Source organism: Leuciscus leuciscus (genome assembly GCF_965113295.1).
Source record: "Leuciscus leuciscus genome assembly, chromosome: 25".
NCBI classification, from domain to species: Eukaryota; Metazoa; Chordata; class Actinopteri; order Cypriniformes; family Leuciscidae; genus Leuciscus; species Leuciscus leuciscus.
The window spans coordinates 16,881,643-16,900,514 of NC_138724.1; the positions used below are offsets into that span (position 1 = coordinate 16,881,643).

The window sequence follows — 18,872 nt, forward strand, 5'->3', positions numbered from 1 at the left end:
AATGCAAAAGACAAAAAAAATTAGTGAACAGTATGTTGAGCTGCCAGACGGGGAATCACGTTTGTTACCCTGTGCACTTAAAGACCAATTCAACTAAACGAATAAAGGCGACACGGAGGGCCTACCGAAGACATCTGTATTTCGGGAAAAAACCACGGGGGTGGAGACATTTCAGCTGCAGCTATTTGAATAGAAGCATTTCGTAGGAAAGGGAAAACCGATAGTACGAAAAACAGACCAATCTTGTATTTTCTGACCACATTTAAGGCTCCCTTTCTTTGTAATAAAGCAGAACGGCTTTCCTGAACCAGTGTTTGGACTCTGTATGGGACGGGGTTGTGTGGGTGAGACCGCACTTACAGTACCAGCATGCTGTTTGTAATCTCTCTGTAATGCATGACTAAAACTAACATGCCTTTTCCTGTTTCACACGAGCAGACGGTTTGTTGTTTTTCCTCCAAGTATTTTAATAAAGATGCCATGAGGTTAATGGTTAATGCACACAAACTACTTACAAGCGGTCAAAATAGACACGAAAAATCTGATGGAATGTCACTGATGTGAAGAAACTGCTGTGTAGTGTGTGCTTTCCGATCACTATGAATACTGTAAGACAGCAGAAGCAGCTTTAAGGCAAGTGCAATTCAACTTCCTCCATCACAGTGCTCAAGGACGTGTGTGTTTTTGGACACATTTTAAGCTGCACAAATTGACTAAACATTTTATATCATACATGGATTTCAAAGATGATTGAGTTGAATAAGATTTGGGCATTAGTAAAGTAACTTAGTACTCTTGACAAGAAAAAAGCATTCTAGTTTTCATAAGTCAACATTGAAATACCAAAAATGAAAGGTCTGTCATCATTTACTCACCCTCATGTTGTTCCAAACCTTTCTTTTGTGGAAGAACCATTTTTATTCTAATAATGAAAGTAAATGGGGTCCAAAATAACCCTTATTTGTCCCCACTGTCTTTCACTCTATTGACCAAAAAATGTGTTCCACAGAATAAAATACGGATTTTAATTTGACATGAGGGTTGAATAATTTTCAGAAATCTCATTATTCATCTTAAAATTTTTGTATTTAAAAAAATTGTATGGTAAATGTTGGTTTTATCATCTAAAAATACTTGTGCCTAATATTTAAGAGGATGTTAAGATACCTTCATCTACCAATCACATTTCTCAAATTTACATGAGCTTGTCATTATCAAAAACATAATGCTTGCAAAGCAGCGGTTGAACGTCATTGTAGGTGCATAAAACAAATATGGTCTAGACTCTAGTTGGTCCAAATCCACAGTCAGTTCCAGTCGGTGGCGTAACGCCAAAATGAGTTTAAGACGCTGTACAGACTCCCAACAGAAGTATAGTGGCTGGAGGATCAATGTTTATAACCTCCATGATTTATATCATTCAAGCCGCTTCGTAGTTTCACTTGCCGCTTGGTTCACCCTCAATCGGTGAGGAACCGGGACCCGTTTTGGCAACTTCCTCTGTAAAGAGAGCTTATATAAGTGTCTATGGCACAAAAAGTCACTACAAGATGTTCTAGAGATCATGGATCCATTAACCAACCTCTGTCCTTCTTCTCCTGGGTCTCCTCGGCTGCTGTTTTATCAGCCCTGAAGAAGATCCGAGCGCTGCTCAGAGAGAAATAAAGCAGCTCGAACTCCTACAAATGGAGAGAAGATGTGAATATACAAAGCGATTGGTCATCATTGTTGAGGAGCGTGAAGATGCGAGTCCCACACCTGCAGATACACGTCCAGTCTCTTCTGGGTCAGGTTCATGGTCTGCAGGAGCTTCTCATCTTGGCTGGTGGACTGAACGTTCTGCTCCTTCACTACTGCGTTCATTTCCTTCACGTACTTTTCCCTCACGGCCTGGAACCAATGGAGGGAGTCAAACTCCTGATACTGGTCTAGAAGCTTCAGGATGTAGGCGACACCTGGAAAACACGGGAAAGGTCCTTCAATATATCGTTCATAGATAAAATACCATTGGTGTTCGTAAGCGTAATGAACACGTACCCATGGCGAAACCATCGTCTGTAAACGCAGCTCCCACTTTGTTCTTTTTGTTTAGTTTTTCTTTGCAGCCGATGGAGTGTTCCACGAAATTGACTGTCTGCGAGGGAGAGGAGAAATGAGCGTCATGCACGTGATGCTGCGGTTAGCAAGAGATTGACACATCACATTTTCACAGATCTGAAGACCCACCAGAGGAGGAACAATCATGTAGAAGTTCCTCAAGTGCATGTTCTTAATACTGCGAAACTCGGGTGCGAAAACCCCCACCAGCATCTTGAAGTACTCGGTTCCTTCAGCTGAGTTGCTAGTCAGGTCGCTAAGCACACAATCCAGTTGGCTGAAATAAAAAAAAAAATATATACAGTATATATTATTATTGGTATGTTTTGACTATTATTAGTATTTTTGAAATGAATAATTTACTAATTATTATTATTGGTATGTTTTAATGATCAGTCATGTTTATGATTGGGGGCATTTACATCTATATAAACTTTTGAAGGGTTTGTGAAGACGATACCGTTATCATCTCTGTGTAAACTACAAAAACACGAATTTGTGCAAATGGTGACGTCATGCGCGTTACATGTTCAGTCTATAGACATCGCCACCTACTGGCCTGGCATGAATAATACAGTGTTTTTAGTCGTTTTCGCGGATCCGTGTGAACGAGATCGTTTTGACAATGTTGTCGTCAGTACGCGAAAAACGCAAAGGAAAAACTTTTTAGAACATTGTTGTTGTGTAAACATACCCTTATTATTTATTAATTCTGTAATAATTACGTATTTTAATGATTGTTATTATCAGTGTAACCAATAAATATACAGTGTAACCAATAAATATAAAAAAACAATAATAATAACTACTTGTTTATTGTTAATATTATTGGTGTTTTCATTATTATAATTAATTACTAATTATTTATTATTGTTATTATTAATGTAATTATTTATCATCATTATTATATTTCAGTATTTGTAGTATTTATAAATTATTGTTATGTTTATTATTTATTTAATAAGTATTTTATATTATTAATAGTATATATGAAAATATATTATGAATATTATTAATGTTTTAGTATTTATGGATTAATAACTATTAAATACTAAAAACTATTAATAATAATAATTATTATATAAAATATTATTTCTTATTGTTATTTTTGGTATGTTTTAATTATTATTAATATTGTTGTGTATTATTTTCATTATGATTTATTAAGTATTATTAATAAATTATTATCACTACTTTATTTATTATTAATGTAGTATTAGTAGTATCATTATTATCAATATTATTATTAGTAGTAGTACTAGCATTATTATTATTGTTTTAGTATTTTTTAATTGTTATGTTTTATTATTTGTTTACTAATTATTAATTCCATATAATAACTTCCCAATAAGACGCTGATTGAGTGAGTTATGATGTACAGTACCTGGCGGCCTTCTGCGTCTCTTCAGAAAGACCTTCCTCTTTCACAAGCTCCTCAAAGTTCACAATGTCCTCTAGATCAGGAACAAACCTGGAAGACATCTCAGTGTGAATGCTAAATGAATATTTTATTATGTGCATACCATGCGTGTCTGTTTTATCTCTGAGTTTCATGTGAGACGACTTTATCTAGTATTAATCAATTAGTCAATTATTACTATGATCTGAATGTCTCAGTCAAATAACATTTAAGTGTAGTAGTGCCGCGCATATGTCCTGAAAAGTGAAGCCAAAACATTGTTGATCGCCCCCTGGTGGCTGGCTGCAGCATAGGTCATAAACCCCGCCCTCTCTATGCATTTGAAAGGGACATGAGCCAAACTAAAAAAATCCAATTACACTTCAAATAATTTTTTTCTGAAGATGGTTTCTGTAATTTTAGGTAGTTATCATCACGCAGACGCATGTTCAAGTGTTCAAACCTCACGATCACAACTGCGCAGACTCGGCGTAATCAGCAACGATCGTTTCTGGGACATTTGGGCTTCATTTTTCTACAGTGGAAGGAAGCGGAGACAGCCTGTCCATCGTTTTTTACAGTCTATGGTAGTAGTAGAAAGTGATGCTCTACCTAATAGCGCTACTGCAGCAGTGCAGCCCTCCTGACCGAATCATGCGCACATAGCCCATCGCATTGCCTGGAAGAAAGCAGAAGAAAGGGAAGAGAGGGAATGAAAGAAACCTCATGGGATAGTTAACCCATCATTTAGTTCTAGATGCGTTTAAAAACCTTTAGACAAAAGTTTACCGATCTGACTGATGAGCTGTCTGTACTGGTCCAGGTAGCTCTGACCATCAGGAGTAAGACCCAACTTCCTGATGCCCCGGTTGAACTTCTCCGCTCGCTCAAAGGGGTACTTCAAACAGCAGACACCAACAGAAGAACACGTCTTCAAAAGGTTTATATTTCTTAACGAAAAAACGACATGCAAATGGAAACCAACATACTTTTTGGTCGGTCTGATCCTTGGTTTCCCTGAAGAAGCGGATGTCTTTGATGAGTCTGGATTTGATGTGCTCGTCATACATGAACTGACTGAAAATGTAGAATTTCTTGCGGAGGAACTGATACGTGAAGTTCACCTGCAGAGATACTTCAGACCATCAATATCAGTGGTCGACCGATGTATCAGCCGATATTTAGCATGTTTTAAGGCCGATAAGATTTTCTGTTTGGCAGATGTCAGGAACAGACTTTTATTTTGACAGTGTGTGCTGGACTTTTATTTTGACAGTGTGTGCTGGACTTTTATTTTGACAGTGTGTGCTGGACTTTTATTTTGACAGTGTGTGCTGGACTTTTATTTTGACAGCCCTGAGAACACCAGTGCCTGAGAGTTGGAGCTCTCATTCTCTATCGTCATTAGTTTACCGTCTCTGTTAAATAAATAAAGTAAATGGTATATGAAAAAGTAGGGATGTGGCCAAAGCTGAATATCTTATTCGGATAGACACGGACAAAGAACGCATTCTACGGAGCCCCTAAAGGGACATGGTTAGGCTTGCTGCGGTAGAACAAAGGATCACAAATTTGCATATTGATAGCGGCTTCCTGATGGCCGCAAATTATACAATATAATTACCCAACTATATAATTGCGAGAGAACGTAAAAGCGATGAAATTAATTTTTTCTAACAATCTCATATTTTTCCCATGACCATGTCCCTTTAGGGACTGTGTAGAATGCATCATTTCCTTTCCGAATTCAGTATTCAGCTTATTGTAGCATTTGCTTTTCTATTATTATTATTATTATTATTATTATTATTATTAGTACTTATACTAGTATTACACTATAGTAATGTATAGTAATAGTAATACAGTAAAACACTACAATAGTACTACAAAATCAAGAAGTTGCCATCTAAATGATAAATCTGTTTATTTTATTTATTTATCAACAAGTAAAAACGAATTTGTATGAATTTGCTAATTATTTATTTCTGATTTAGTAAATATGTAAAATAAATCTAAATTTAATTTCAGAAACTGGTGCGCATGCGTTTTTACCATCTTTAAATTAAATAGTTTGAAATCATTTGTATCGGCTTTAAATCAGCCACTTTGCTCTCTAAGATAAAAAAATTAAATCTATTTCGGTCGACCATTAATCAATATGATGAGATATTTCCGTTCACGTAATACAGACGGATCTCTACATACCGTTGTGTTCATGATACCCGTTCCATGAGTGCGAATGGAGTTGGCGATGTGGCGGATGTTAATGGTATTTAAGTGCTTGTTGTTGCTGGTCCTCTCAATGAAGATCTACACACAATGGAGAACATGTTTTACACAAACACATCAACTAAAGTACATTTGTGGACCGATAACTTCAGAGGTAAAGTCTTGCCTGGTTGTTTAGGTTGTAGAGGTAGCGGGAGACGAAGACGTGAATGTTCCTCATGATCTCAAGGACGTCCAGACCCTAGAAGACACCAAAAGTGACGCGAGGCTGAATGCGACATGTCATTTTTGAGCTGATCCGTTGAGTGAGGTACACACCTGCTCCAGAGTTTGGCTGGGGAGATGGGCTTCAGTCATGACCAAACCATAGCGCTGTGTGGCGAGATTCCTCATCTCACTGTACGTGGCCCAGTCATGAAGAGCCACAGTCGTCAAGTTGTAAAATGTCTTGTCTAGATAGTGAGTCACATAGGCTGCAGGGAACAGAGGACTTTATCTTAATATCTTACACATCTTGCTTAGAAGACAGAGATAAAGCTCAAGGTTATGACATTATAACCAAGGACCCCTTAATATGATGATTCCAAGAGAAAGGCTCTTTTTCACTTTATTTTCAAATCACATATACATAATACACAAAAAAATGTAAATTATATATATATATATATATATATATATATATATATATATATACACACACACACATTGTATATATTATAGTATTTATTTTAATATTTATTATAGTATTTATTTAAGAATAACATTGATATTTTCCACTTTACTAAAGCCATTTACTAAGTTCTATATTCTATAAAATTATACAAAATTAAATATAAAAAAAAATTCAACCCATGATTAATGTTAAATAAATCTTTTTACTATGAATTATTGTTAAAAATAAATTCTTAAATATATGAAAAAACTAAACATTTTGTTAAATAATACATTTTCTGTAAAAAGAAGAAGAAAAAAAGACAATTTAATAAGACAAGAAAACAAGAAAAAATAATAATTGGGATTAATCAAATTTTCGAAAAGACAGAATGAAACAATAATATCAGATTAAATAAATGTGTTAACACATTGTTTAAAAAAAATATATTAATATTTTAACAAGTTGACTTTGGCAGTGCTTAAAATATATTTTGTAAAAAAAAATTCTCTCAAATTTTCCCTGAATTATAGTTATCAGTATTAAAGGTACAGTACTAAAAAAAACACTATTATATAAGTACATTTCAGGGACAAAAGACAAACATGCAGGATATGTTCCCTTTAAAGAACTCATTATATAAAATATATTTAGTGGGACTCATGCATTCAGTCTTTCATTCCCTACCTTTGATGTCGATGAAACGGTTGAAGAAGCGAATGGGCTTGAGAGAGAAAAAGTGTGCCAGATCCTTCATGCCCACTTTGAAAGGATTTCGGTCATCCAGTTTGAGGTGTGTGTGCACAGACAAGCGCAGGTCCTTCTCAATCTCCTTACACAGCTTGTCTAGCAGGTGCTAAAGATCAGAAAAATGACTAGTTTAAGAAATGAGTCTCCCCCAACCCAGATTCCACTCCAAAATAGGTGGCTGATCATGCTCATTCCCTAAAATGGCTTAATTATCATAGATAAGAACAAATTAAAAAGTTTTATTGTTTCTGCACCATTTGAGTGGATCACATCGTGAGTAAATGGCCATCAAATGTAGAATGGGAGCAGGTTAGGGACCATCATTAACACACAGACCACAGCTGTTACAATAGGAGCAACTTCATTTACCTTAGGGGTGGTAAACTTTCAATTGGATAAAAGGTTAGAGAATTGGATGTTCTGGGTTCATTCTGACTCCATTGAACCCAAGGTGCTACTTGGGTTCAACTTCATCATCAAGATCTTCAACGTCATCATCATCTTTTATTACACTACAAAAAAACATGCATCCAGCACTTCGTTTACCTCATTGAGGATTTCCATGATCTCAGTGTCATAACACTCCAGTAGCTGATCACATGACTCCATGTGTTTGGCGTGCAGCATGGTGGGCACACAGTCTCTGAGAGCACTGAACATGTACTAGAGAAAATATATACATATTTAAACGCCATGTAAAAAATAATTTCACCAAAACTTTAAGTGAGCATTAAGGATAGATAGTGTTATGCGTTTTACATGAATTCTGGCCGCATCCACAGCGTTTTCATACACGTCATCCAGGTAGATGGGGAAGACAGTTCGATGCCAGTACAGGAAACTGCAGTCGCATTGCACTTTGACTCTGAGGAGAGAGGATATCCCATCATGCACTTACAACACAACCACAGATGTCACAGACTCAAAATCGGCTCCTGCTAATCATAACTAGTTGAACAAATTCAAGGCTCACCGCTCTCTGAGTTCACTGATTAAGTCCAGCTTTTTCAGCACAAGCTGTAAAGGCAGGAGCTCCTCATCCTTGAAGGTTTTCTGTGCAAAACAAAAATGCAATGAAATATTTTTTTTTTTACATCAAACAAGCAAAACATAAAAAAACAAAGCATAAAATAAAACAAAAAAACGACGAACATAAAAAAATAACATAAAAAACAACGCATAAAACAAAACAAAAAACCATGAACATAAAATTTTTACAAAAGAAACCATAAAACAATACCAAAAAACAACGAACATCAAAAAAACAAAACAAAAAAAGAATAAAACAACGCATAAAACGAAAACCAAAAACAACGAACAAACAAACAAAACATAAAAACAACTAACATCAAACACCCCCCCCCCCCCCCAAAACAAAAAAAACAACGAAACATAAAACAAAAACAAAAAAGCAATGAACATCAAACAAACAAAACATAAACACAAAACAATGAACATCAAACAAACAAAAAAGTAATAATAAAAGATATTTAATAAACAAATTAATAAAATATTTTTATTAATGAGAAAATAAACTCCATGGGCATTTAGAAACATAAAAAAGTCAAATAAACTGGAAGTAACTTTAAGGCTTCAGAACGACGTTTATTTTAATAGTTTATATGCGAATGTCACAAATTGGCCATTAATTTGATTCAAAAGCACTCAGTGGATTTATACTCACCATCTGAGTGCCAACACTGAGAGCCAGAGACACTATCAGTCTCCTCTCTTTGGTGCTGGGCCCGTTCAGAGTGTTCTCAGCCAGAACCAGAGCCGACAGCACGTCCAGCCTCTGCTCGCTGTACTTCTTATCAGAGATCACTCGTTTCTGAATGAGGACAACCACCAATCATTAGAATGTCTGGTCTACAGAGCTGGTGTATGTGCAACGGTTGTGTTTGTACCTTCGCAGTAGAGATGGAGGCCAGAGCTTGAGTCTGCAGCTGCTGCGTGATGTGAGACACAGAATCTGCTACAACCACTGAGCGCCGGTGGAATGTGTGCTCCACAGCCTGTGCTTGACAAACACTCACATAAACACTGTGCACTTCACACAACCTAGAAGAATACTGTTAGTGTAGCAGATCCGTAACGCACCCTACAACTACTGTAGAGTACTTGACTTATGGGGGACACTGCGTAGGGAACTAGAACTAGTGCACACAGCCTAAAGAACGCTAGAACACTAGAACTAGTACACACTACCTAGTGGAACTTGCATACTACCTAGTGTACACTTGGTACCTAGGACAGCCTGTATATTACTAATAGTTTTTTAACTGATTAAAATGTACTAGATTTATAGTGCACACTACTATTAGTGTTTACAATTTTGTGCACACTACAACAATCATACAGGATATGTAGTGAACACTACTACTAATTTGTAAAATTTGTAGTGCATATCATTATTAGTTTCCAAATGATTGTGCACAGTACAATATACTAGATTTTTAGTGCACACTATTAGCATTTAAACTGTGAGTACTACAACTAATACACTAAATTTGTGCAGACTATTATTAGCATCTAAATTATTGAGCACACTAAAATTTATAATGCACTACTACTAATGTATCAACATTTTTATGTAGGCTAAACTAAACATACTAATATGTAGTCAACACTACTATTCATTTCTAAAATTATATACTAGATTTTTAGTGCACATCATTAGTGTCCAAATCTTTGTGCACACTACAAGTAATGTACTACATTTGTAGTGCACACTATATGGTACGGTGTTGCCTCCAGGCAACATAGTCTATTTTAGCTTTTTTTTATAAAAACAAAATAAAATGTAATTGTTCAATGCTCTCTAAGGGGAGGGGAACTCAAATACTAACCAAAGAAAATGCAAAAGAGTGGTCACATGACCCACAGGGGTACATTTAGTTCCCTCTTTCAACACATGTGCACATGTCACATGGCTCCATATTTTCTCCACTGAAAAGGGCATTTTTCACTAATTTCTGGCCAAATAATCAGCCACAAAAAATCAGAGTCACCTTCATTGGTAAGTAAAGAAGTATTTTCCAAAAACTTTACATTATATATCATCAAATTTATCATAGGAAATTACATAAAACTGCTTGTTGCCTCGAGGCAACATTGTACCATAATGGAATCACGTAAGGCCATGCCAGGCATACTACGTATGAATACAATTATATTTTATTTGTAAGGAAAAGAGTTTGAATTATCTAAATGTATCTGTATTTTTGCAAACTGAAAACTTGGCATGGTTCGACGGGACATTTGGCCACTATAGTGGGTAATCGGACAAATAGTGGGTTTGTGGGAAAGGGGCGTGGCTTGGGAGTGGTCAGCAGGGGTCGATGGGGTATTTGGCCTCTATAGTGGGTAATCGGACAAATAGTGGGTTTGTGGGACAGGGGCGTGGCTTGGGACTGGTCAGGGGGGTCAACGGGACATGTGCCTACTATAGTGGGCAATCGGACAAATGGGTTAGTGGGACAGGGGCATGGCTTGGAGCCGGTCAGGGTGAACAGGACATTTGGCCACTATAGTGGGCAATTGGACAAATAGCGGGTCCATGGGACGGGGGCATGGCTTGGGACAAGTCAGGGAGGGTCAACGGGACATTTGGCCACTACAGTGGGCAATCGGACAAATAGTGGGTTAGTGGGACGGGGGCGTGGCTTGAGACTGGCGGTGGGGTCAACAGGACATTTGTCTACTGTAGTGGGCAATCGGACAAATAGAGGGTTAGTGGGACTTGTAGGGGTCTCGTATTTCGGGGGGTTCCCGACGGGCCCCTGGAGGACCCCACACGGGTCATTAGGTCGGCCGGGGAGGTCTTCCAAATGTTTGATCTTGCTGTTGTTGAGGCCTGGCCTTCATATTAGGATAATGTTATAGTGATTGTAAATGTTTTACCTTGACACAGCATGTTTTGATGTTTTTTAATGTTTTGATATGATAACTTGATGATATAATGGTTTGTAGTACTTGCGTTCCACGATGGTACAATGTTGCCTGAGGGCAACAGCTGGATAATAAATGTTACTTTTTATTAAATATGAAATGTGTAATTCAATAAAAACTTGATAAATCTGTTTGTTCAAGTGTTTAGTTAAATAAATTTATGTTTTCAATAAATATATTATTTTTTTTCTTCATGAAAATGTCAAATGTTTAAATTTGTCCATTGTGGTACAATGTTGCCTTGAGGCAACAAACTTATAATTAATAAATAAATAAAAAAATTATGATAATGTTTATTGATATTGCTATAGTGTCAAATTTTAAGCAGGAAAAACATAACAAATATTTTTTTTCTCACTGATATCATAATGCGTACCATAGAGGGTTAACCCTCTATGGTACGCATTATGATATCAGTGAGAAAAAAAATTTGTTGAAAAAATGGTGAAAAATGTTGAAAAAATGGTGAGCACTGCAAATAATGCACTAATTTTGCAGTGCGGACTACTATTATTGTCTAAATGACTGACACTTACAAAGCACTAGATTTATAGTGCACACTACTATTAACGTTGACATTTTTGTGAACACTACAACCATCATACTAGATATGTAGTGAACACTAATATTAATGTATAAAAATGATGTACTAACTCTGTAGTGCATATCGTTATTAGTTTCTAAATTAGTGTGCACACTACAAGTAATGTACTACAGTTGTAGTGCATCAGTGTTTAAACTGAGCCCTACAAATAATGCACTAAATTTGTAGTGAAGACTACTGTTATTGTGCATACTACGATATACTAGATTTATAGTGCACATTACTATTAATGTTGACATTTTGTAAGTAGAGAACACTACTACTACAGCTAAATTACTTTCCAAATTGCTACCTTATGTTTTATGTCCAAAAACTACAACTAATGTACTACATTAGTAGTGCACAATATTAGTGTTTAAACAATATTAGTGTTAAAAAAGTTACTAATTGTGTAAATTATTGTGCACACTACATTGAAGAACAGCCGGTATATAATAAACACTGCTCGCATATGAAAATAAAACGTTCCTAAAAATATGTTAAATTATTTGCTGTTAAAAATATTGATGACTCATCAACCCACTTTTAACAACTCAACCAATCGGCACAGGGCCTTCACCGAGGTCTTGGTCATGGGCCGCTGCATGGACATGTACATGTTCATAGTGGTCTTGATGATAGTACTGATGCTGTAAGCGTACAGGATTCCCTGTTGAAACACAGACACATCTGGGTAACACTTTAGTTTAGGGTCCAATTCTCACTATTAACTAGTTGTTTATTAGCATGCATATTGCCTGTTTATTAGTACTTATAAAGCCTTATTCTGCATCCCTTAATCCTACCCAATACCTAAACTTAACAACTACCTTACTAACTATTAATAAGCAGTTTATTGAGGCAAAAGTCATAGTTAATAGTGAGAATTTTCCAACTCTTTTAATACAATTTTTAATCCAAAAAATAAAAAAAACGACAAAAGAAACCTTCAATCTCTACCTGCACAAATGTATTACACCTGTTGCTCAGGTCCTCAGACAGTTTTTCTGGTTTCGGTTCTTTTGACAATATCGACTCCATCTTCATCATCCAGGAGGTCACAAATATGTAGTAGGACTGCATGTCTCTGCACACAGGAACATAATCAGTCAATGGGGCTTTCGCACCGGGTAGTTAAAGGAACTTAGTTATAGGAACTAGACACCAGGGCAGTTTCAAAGAACTAAATGTTGCCCTAGGGCCATTTTCCTGGTTGCATTCGCACCAATAGTAGGTTGCGCTTGTTGTTGTGACTTACTTTGATGGAGCACACAGCGCTCCCATTATCTGTCTTTAGTTTACTATCTATTTAACAGTCCTGTCTAATATGTTATAAGATAGAACTGTTATACAAAGAAAGTAGACAGTATATGAAAAAGTATTAGCGTTTGCCGTGTGGTTGATGCCCAATGTCGCTAGCTGGGCGGAAATACAGAAATATCATTACATAATCACACGTTGGATTTTCTCCTTTGCGTAAAGGTTAAAAGGTCCATTGGGGCAGTCATGGCCTAGTGGTTAGGGAGTTGAACTGGTAACCCGAAGGTTGCTGGTTCGATTGAGCAAGGCACCTAACCCCTAATCGCTCCCCGGGCGCCACACAAAGGCTGCCCGCTGCTCTGGGTGTGTGTATCCACGTTTGCAGTGTGTGTGTGTTAACTACTCACTACTCTGCTCCTAATGTGTGTGCATTAACTTGGATGGGTTAAATGCAGAGGTCAAATTCCAAGTATGGGTTGCCGTCACGTGTCACTTTCACTTTCACTATCATTGTTTTCCATGTTCGTAGAGTTAGTTTCTGGAGTAAATATATAGACTAAAATCTGTGTGTACACAGCTTTTTTTTTTAAATGGGGTGCGTTCGGCCAATCAGCATACACTTATGTCACTGATAGTTCCTATTGTGCTGGGTTAGACCCTACTCTGAAGTAGAAGCTAATTTAGTTCCCTCAAAAAGGCGTTCCTAAAACTAAAATCATTCCCAGGTACTTCCACCATTAGTTCTAGGGACTATGAAAAGGTTCCTCCGGTTCGAAAGCCCCTAATATAAGGAACCCTAAATCTTTATGATGGCATAAGATACACGGACCATGAATGAATTGTTGAGTCTAAATCATAAGTCTTACTTCATTAGTGTCTGTGCCTTTTGCTGCAGGAACGCATCTCTGCTGCTGCGGATGCTCTGGATGCTCTTCTTGTCCAGTAGTTTAGCTGCCGCGGGGACTTTGTTTATCAGAAATGTGTCTGGAAACCAGATTATATTAGCTGCTAATGTCACTGCAGGGACCTGGAGGATTAGAGAAGGGAAAGAGTTTTGATAGAGCAGATCTACACGTGCATAAATCCCTCTAGTTAAGTGTACTCACCTTTTTACACACATCTATCAGGGATTTGTAGATCTTCTTGTCCACTGCCCTAAAGATGTGGAAGTGGAGCACAAAGAGACCACATACGCCCGTATACTTATCCCGCTGGTCAATCTCTGACGGCTCACCTGCAAGTCACATGGCTGTGTTGTCAGTTGTCTATAGCTAAAACAAAAAGTCTCATTAACGCGGTTTGGAATTCAAAACATATACAAACCAAGCTTTGACTCAATGTTGGCAAAAATGGTTCTGATATTATAGGCAAACTCCTCTGCAAAGGCACTGTTTTTAGAGACCGATACCCCTTCTTCTGGGTTATCAAACCTCTGCTCCACACAAGCCTGCATGAAAATGAGAAAAAACACTTATTAACCAACAGCCAATATCCAGACGTGAAAACCTGGAAGACTATTTCGCCGGTGTTTCGCTTGAGATTTTCCTATGGGTTTTGAGAAATAATGTTTGTGATAAACATAAGTTGACGATACTGAAATGTTTTGTTCTACAACATAAATTACACGCACCCATATCGAAATCAAGAATTTTGAAGCTGTAATGTTTTTTTGTTTTTTTTAAGTGTAGGTTTTAAATAAGTAACTAGATAAGAGCGTTTGGGGAGTGAGTGTGTGTAATTTACGTTGTTGAAGAAAAAGTCTAAGTATCGAATTAGTCTTCCAGGTTTTGACATCATCCCTGATCCACTCTATTATTTTATTTATTTAAACTTTAAGACAATATATTCACAACACATTTAACTTCTGTACCAATAATTCAGTAAAAACTTTGTGAATGATATATGAAAGATATATAGATAGATAAATAGATAATAGATATATATATATATTAAAAAACAATTTGTGCAGTCAAATCGATTAATCGCATCTAACATAAAAAGTTTGTTTATATAATACATGTGTGTGTGTGTGTGTGTATATATATATATTTTATATATTTGTGTGTGTGCGCGAGTCTGAATGTGTGTGTGTGCATGTATGTATATATACATACATATACACAGTACATGCACACACACACACACACACACACACACACACATTATATTAACACAAACTTTAATGTTAGATGCGATTAATTGATTAGACAGCACTAGTATATATTTTTAACTTGTACTTTTTTAATATTATTAAATATGTGTAAAACAATTGTTATATGTAAACATATACACCCAACACATACAATAAAGTGCACTGAGAAATTGAAAACTTTTTTCTTCTATATTAACATAAATTTAACATAACAAACACACACACACATACACACACACACACACTCTAAAGTGATGTCCGGAGGGAATATTTGTTACACACACACACACACACACACACACACACACACACACACACACACACACACACACACACACACACACACACACACACACACTCTAAAGTGATGTCCAGAGGGAATATTTGTTTTTAATGAACATCAAAATATGAGAAGTATGTTATATTGGGAAGAACAAAACACTAAACTTGATTATGGTGTTTATCAGACAAAATTATTGGCAAATATTGGCATTAAGGGTGAACTACAGCTACAGACTTTATTTTACTATACAAAAAAAACCTGAATGGTGTTGACCTGAAAGATCATGCTGTCCAACAGCTGCCCCTCCAGCTTCAGTAAGAGCTTCTCAAAGGGCTTCAGTTTCTCCTCTGGAATGGCAAACTTAGCCGGGTTATGATGGACAGATTTCAATAACCTTCAGAAAACAACACAGAAAAATCTCTTCATCAATAACCCCAACACATTTCATAAATGCCTTCTTTTTTTAGTCTTCAGTTCATTCACATTAATTTCAACATCTAAATGGTCCCACTCTACCTTTTATACATCTTCCAGTGTTCCCTCAGTGTGGCGTGGTTCTCCATGATCTCATCCAGGGTGATGAGGACCACCAGAAGCTCTCCCAGATGTTCATACACTGCCTGATTGTAGACAAAGAGAAACCGTCAATACAAGACGTCAGGTATCAGTGAAGAACCACATGAAGATGAAAATTACCTGAAAGTGTACACCTGTGGACTCAATGATTTTTGTTGCACCCCTGAGATATAAAAAATAATAATAATTCAGCAACACAGCATTCATGTAACACTACATAACAAGTAAATATTGTATATTTCTCACTTGCTGCTGTTGTACAAAGCAGCCAGCTGGTGAACCATGTTGACCACCACCTCAAAGCAGCGCGACACAAAGCAAGACAGCTCCTGTTACATAAAAGCAGAAAATATATATATAAATCTATGTGTTTAGGGCTCTTAATTTCTTCTGAATGCAAAAAGATCATGACGTCAAACCTGTAAGAAGGAAATGAAGCGTCCCATCTGAATCTGAGACTCTCCCTCCACCACACTAGTGTCTGACACTGCGATCCAATCAAATGGAGTCATCAAATTCAAATGGCGTCATGCAATACATTTTTATTATTATTAAAAGGTACAGGTTAGTTCAATCACATTAAAGTTGAACATGAATATAGCATTCAATTCTAGCTGGATAAAATCATTTCCTGTTTAATATCCACTCAGATATATGATTATTGAACTAAAATGGGAATAATGTTCAATTTAAAAGATTTGCATGCAAACTGAACTGCAAAAACCAAAACAACAATCGTTACCTCCTTCACCATAATACAACAAGCCATTGTAGAACTTGGTTTCAGCCTAAAAGTAGACAAAAACATTATCAGCTTTGCTAAATTTACATCAGATTAATTGACTTTATAATCATGTTCAAAATATTGGTGTTGGTATTATTTTTCTTAATGTTTTTTAAATACGTCTCTTATGCTCACCACTGAGGCTGCAATTTATTTGATCAAAAATACAGCAATATTTTGACATATTATTACAGTTTAAAATAACTGTTTGAATATATTTTAAAATGTAATTTATTACGGTAAATGCAAAACTGAATTTTCAGCATCATTGAACATCACATGATCCTTCAGAAATCATTCTAATATGCAGATTTGCTGCTCAAGAAACATTACTTATTATTTTCAATGCTGAAAGCAGTTGTGCTGCTTAATATTTTTGTGGAAACTGATATTTTTTTCAGGATACATGCTGTTCTTTGGACTGAAAAATACATCTTTTGTTAATTTTGCTCAATTAAATGCATCCTTTTTGTATGTTCTTGTACTATTTCCATTTATTACTCCAGTCTCCAACTTACCTCATATTTCAGTTTTTTAACCTCACTGCAAAGAGCTGCGTACACTGTGATGACTTTATTAAGCACCTAGTGAAGAGAGAGAGAGAGAGAGAGAGAGAGAGAGAGAGAGAGAGAGAGAGAGAGAGAGAGAAGCAACAGGTAAACTCATAATACACTAATTTCACTTCAGTATTTGCACATTGTTCAAAGTTGAAGCAAGAATTAGCATACCTTATTTTCTGTCTTGATGAGTTCCAGCAGTGAGGACTGTTCATACGGCAGGAGCTGGTGTGGAAGAGCAAAGACAGTGATTTAAATAAATTCAATTCAACAAGAAATAATCCCTGATATGAAGATGTAATAATTCCACAACACCTTCAAAGCGATGGGATCCAGAGTGAAGTCCCATACATCTCCGATAGAGTCGTCTAGGGCTTCTTCAATACCCTGGAGCTGAGCGGTATATTCTTCTAAAAACTTCTCATAGTTTTTGACCTGCACTTCTGTGTGTATTTCTGCACAGGAAGGAACCAAATGCAACAGATCAACGAAACGGTCACAAAACCAGCAATAAAAGCTACAAATGATTTCCTTCCTTATTTGGGTGAAAGGAAATTCTAAAAAAACATGCATTTGTTTAATTAAAAATGTATGTATATTTATATATACAGTAGTCAACATTCATTCAGAGTTCAAAATTCATGTATAACTTTGATGAAATCTCATTATCTGACATTACAATAAGGTGATATCTTGTATAAAATAAAAATAAATTAAAAAATAATAGCTATTTTATCTATCTGGGTCTTTAGGTCTGTAAGTTTGACCTCCCCTGTTATAGACCAAAATAATTATATTATAGCATGTATTATATTCAGAGTTTTGGCATGTTAATCTAACTTAAATTAAAAAATATCATGTGAATGAAAAAAAAAAATTATATTCTGAGCACTGAATTCACTGGCTAATTAAATGAATTACCTATTTTTGCATTAAAATAAATCAAAACCTGAAATACAATGATGTGTAAACACTTCCAAATGAAAGTGAAAGTCTTCCTTATCAAATGTTTGTGCAATCAATAAAGCCCACACACATTATTTCTAATCAGAGTGTTTGAACTTGGCCACTTTCCCTGGTCATCTGACAGCTGGCTAACATTTCCCAGCTAGCTGCAGGATCTATATACATATTGTTCAGATTTGTACACATTCCTAATGTCATCCCGATCAGACGCGTTACTTACTTTGTGATCCATCATCAAAGCGGTCAAACTCCCAATCAGGAGATAATGAATCCACAGCCATCCTGATAGAAACGACACAGACTTCTGTTTTCAGTCAGCTGCCATTAGGTCAGTCTGTTTGGGGGTTTACTGCACAGGAGTCTGGAGTCACATGATTCGCACAGAGAGAATTTCCGGTCTGCGCTTCTGGGTGAAATTCATAATAAAAGCACGTAGAAAATTGCCAGATAGGCTATTTCGCCCAAACATTTACGTTTTGTATTTTTTACATATATTTTAATATTATATATGTATATTAACTTTTAAATTATGCTCTGAAGGCAGTTTTTTGGGATAATATATTGATGAAAAGTCGTAATTTTTATCAAACAAATACAAGAAAAGAAGATCAAATTAAATATTACATTTGTGTA

At 36.2% G+C, this 18,872-nt stretch overlaps 1 protein-coding gene across 1 annotated transcript; it reads right to left on the reverse strand.

Moving 5' to 3' along the window:
• Window positions 1–1,011: 1,011 nt before the first annotated feature.
• washc4 (WASH complex subunit 4) lies at window positions 1,012–18,607 on the reverse strand. Its single transcript, XM_082160048.1, has 33 exons — window positions 18,460–18,607; window positions 17,589–17,728; window positions 17,445–17,498; window positions 17,235–17,300; window positions 16,675–16,720; window positions 16,352–16,419; window positions 16,179–16,261; window positions 16,053–16,095; window positions 15,873–15,976; window positions 15,630–15,750; window positions 14,245–14,368; window positions 14,028–14,155; window positions 13,788–13,948; window positions 12,622–12,748; window positions 12,206–12,331; window positions 9,035–9,142; window positions 8,812–8,958; window positions 8,101–8,180; window positions 7,887–7,992; window positions 7,674–7,790; window positions 7,065–7,233; window positions 6,044–6,198; window positions 5,892–5,966; window positions 5,702–5,806; window positions 4,486–4,620; window positions 4,286–4,394; window positions 4,109–4,175; window positions 3,482–3,568; window positions 2,227–2,374; window positions 2,038–2,134; window positions 1,759–1,955; window positions 1,583–1,679; window positions 1,012–1,500 (listed from the first exon to the last, which is right to left on the reverse strand). Exons 1-33 carry the CDS (start codon window positions 18,518–18,520, stop codon window positions 1,439–1,441), a joined length of 3,513 nt encoding a protein of 1,170 aa, XP_082016174.1. The 5' UTR covers window positions 18,521–18,607; the 3' UTR covers window positions 1,012–1,438.
• Window positions 18,608–18,872: the final 265 nt, after the last annotated feature.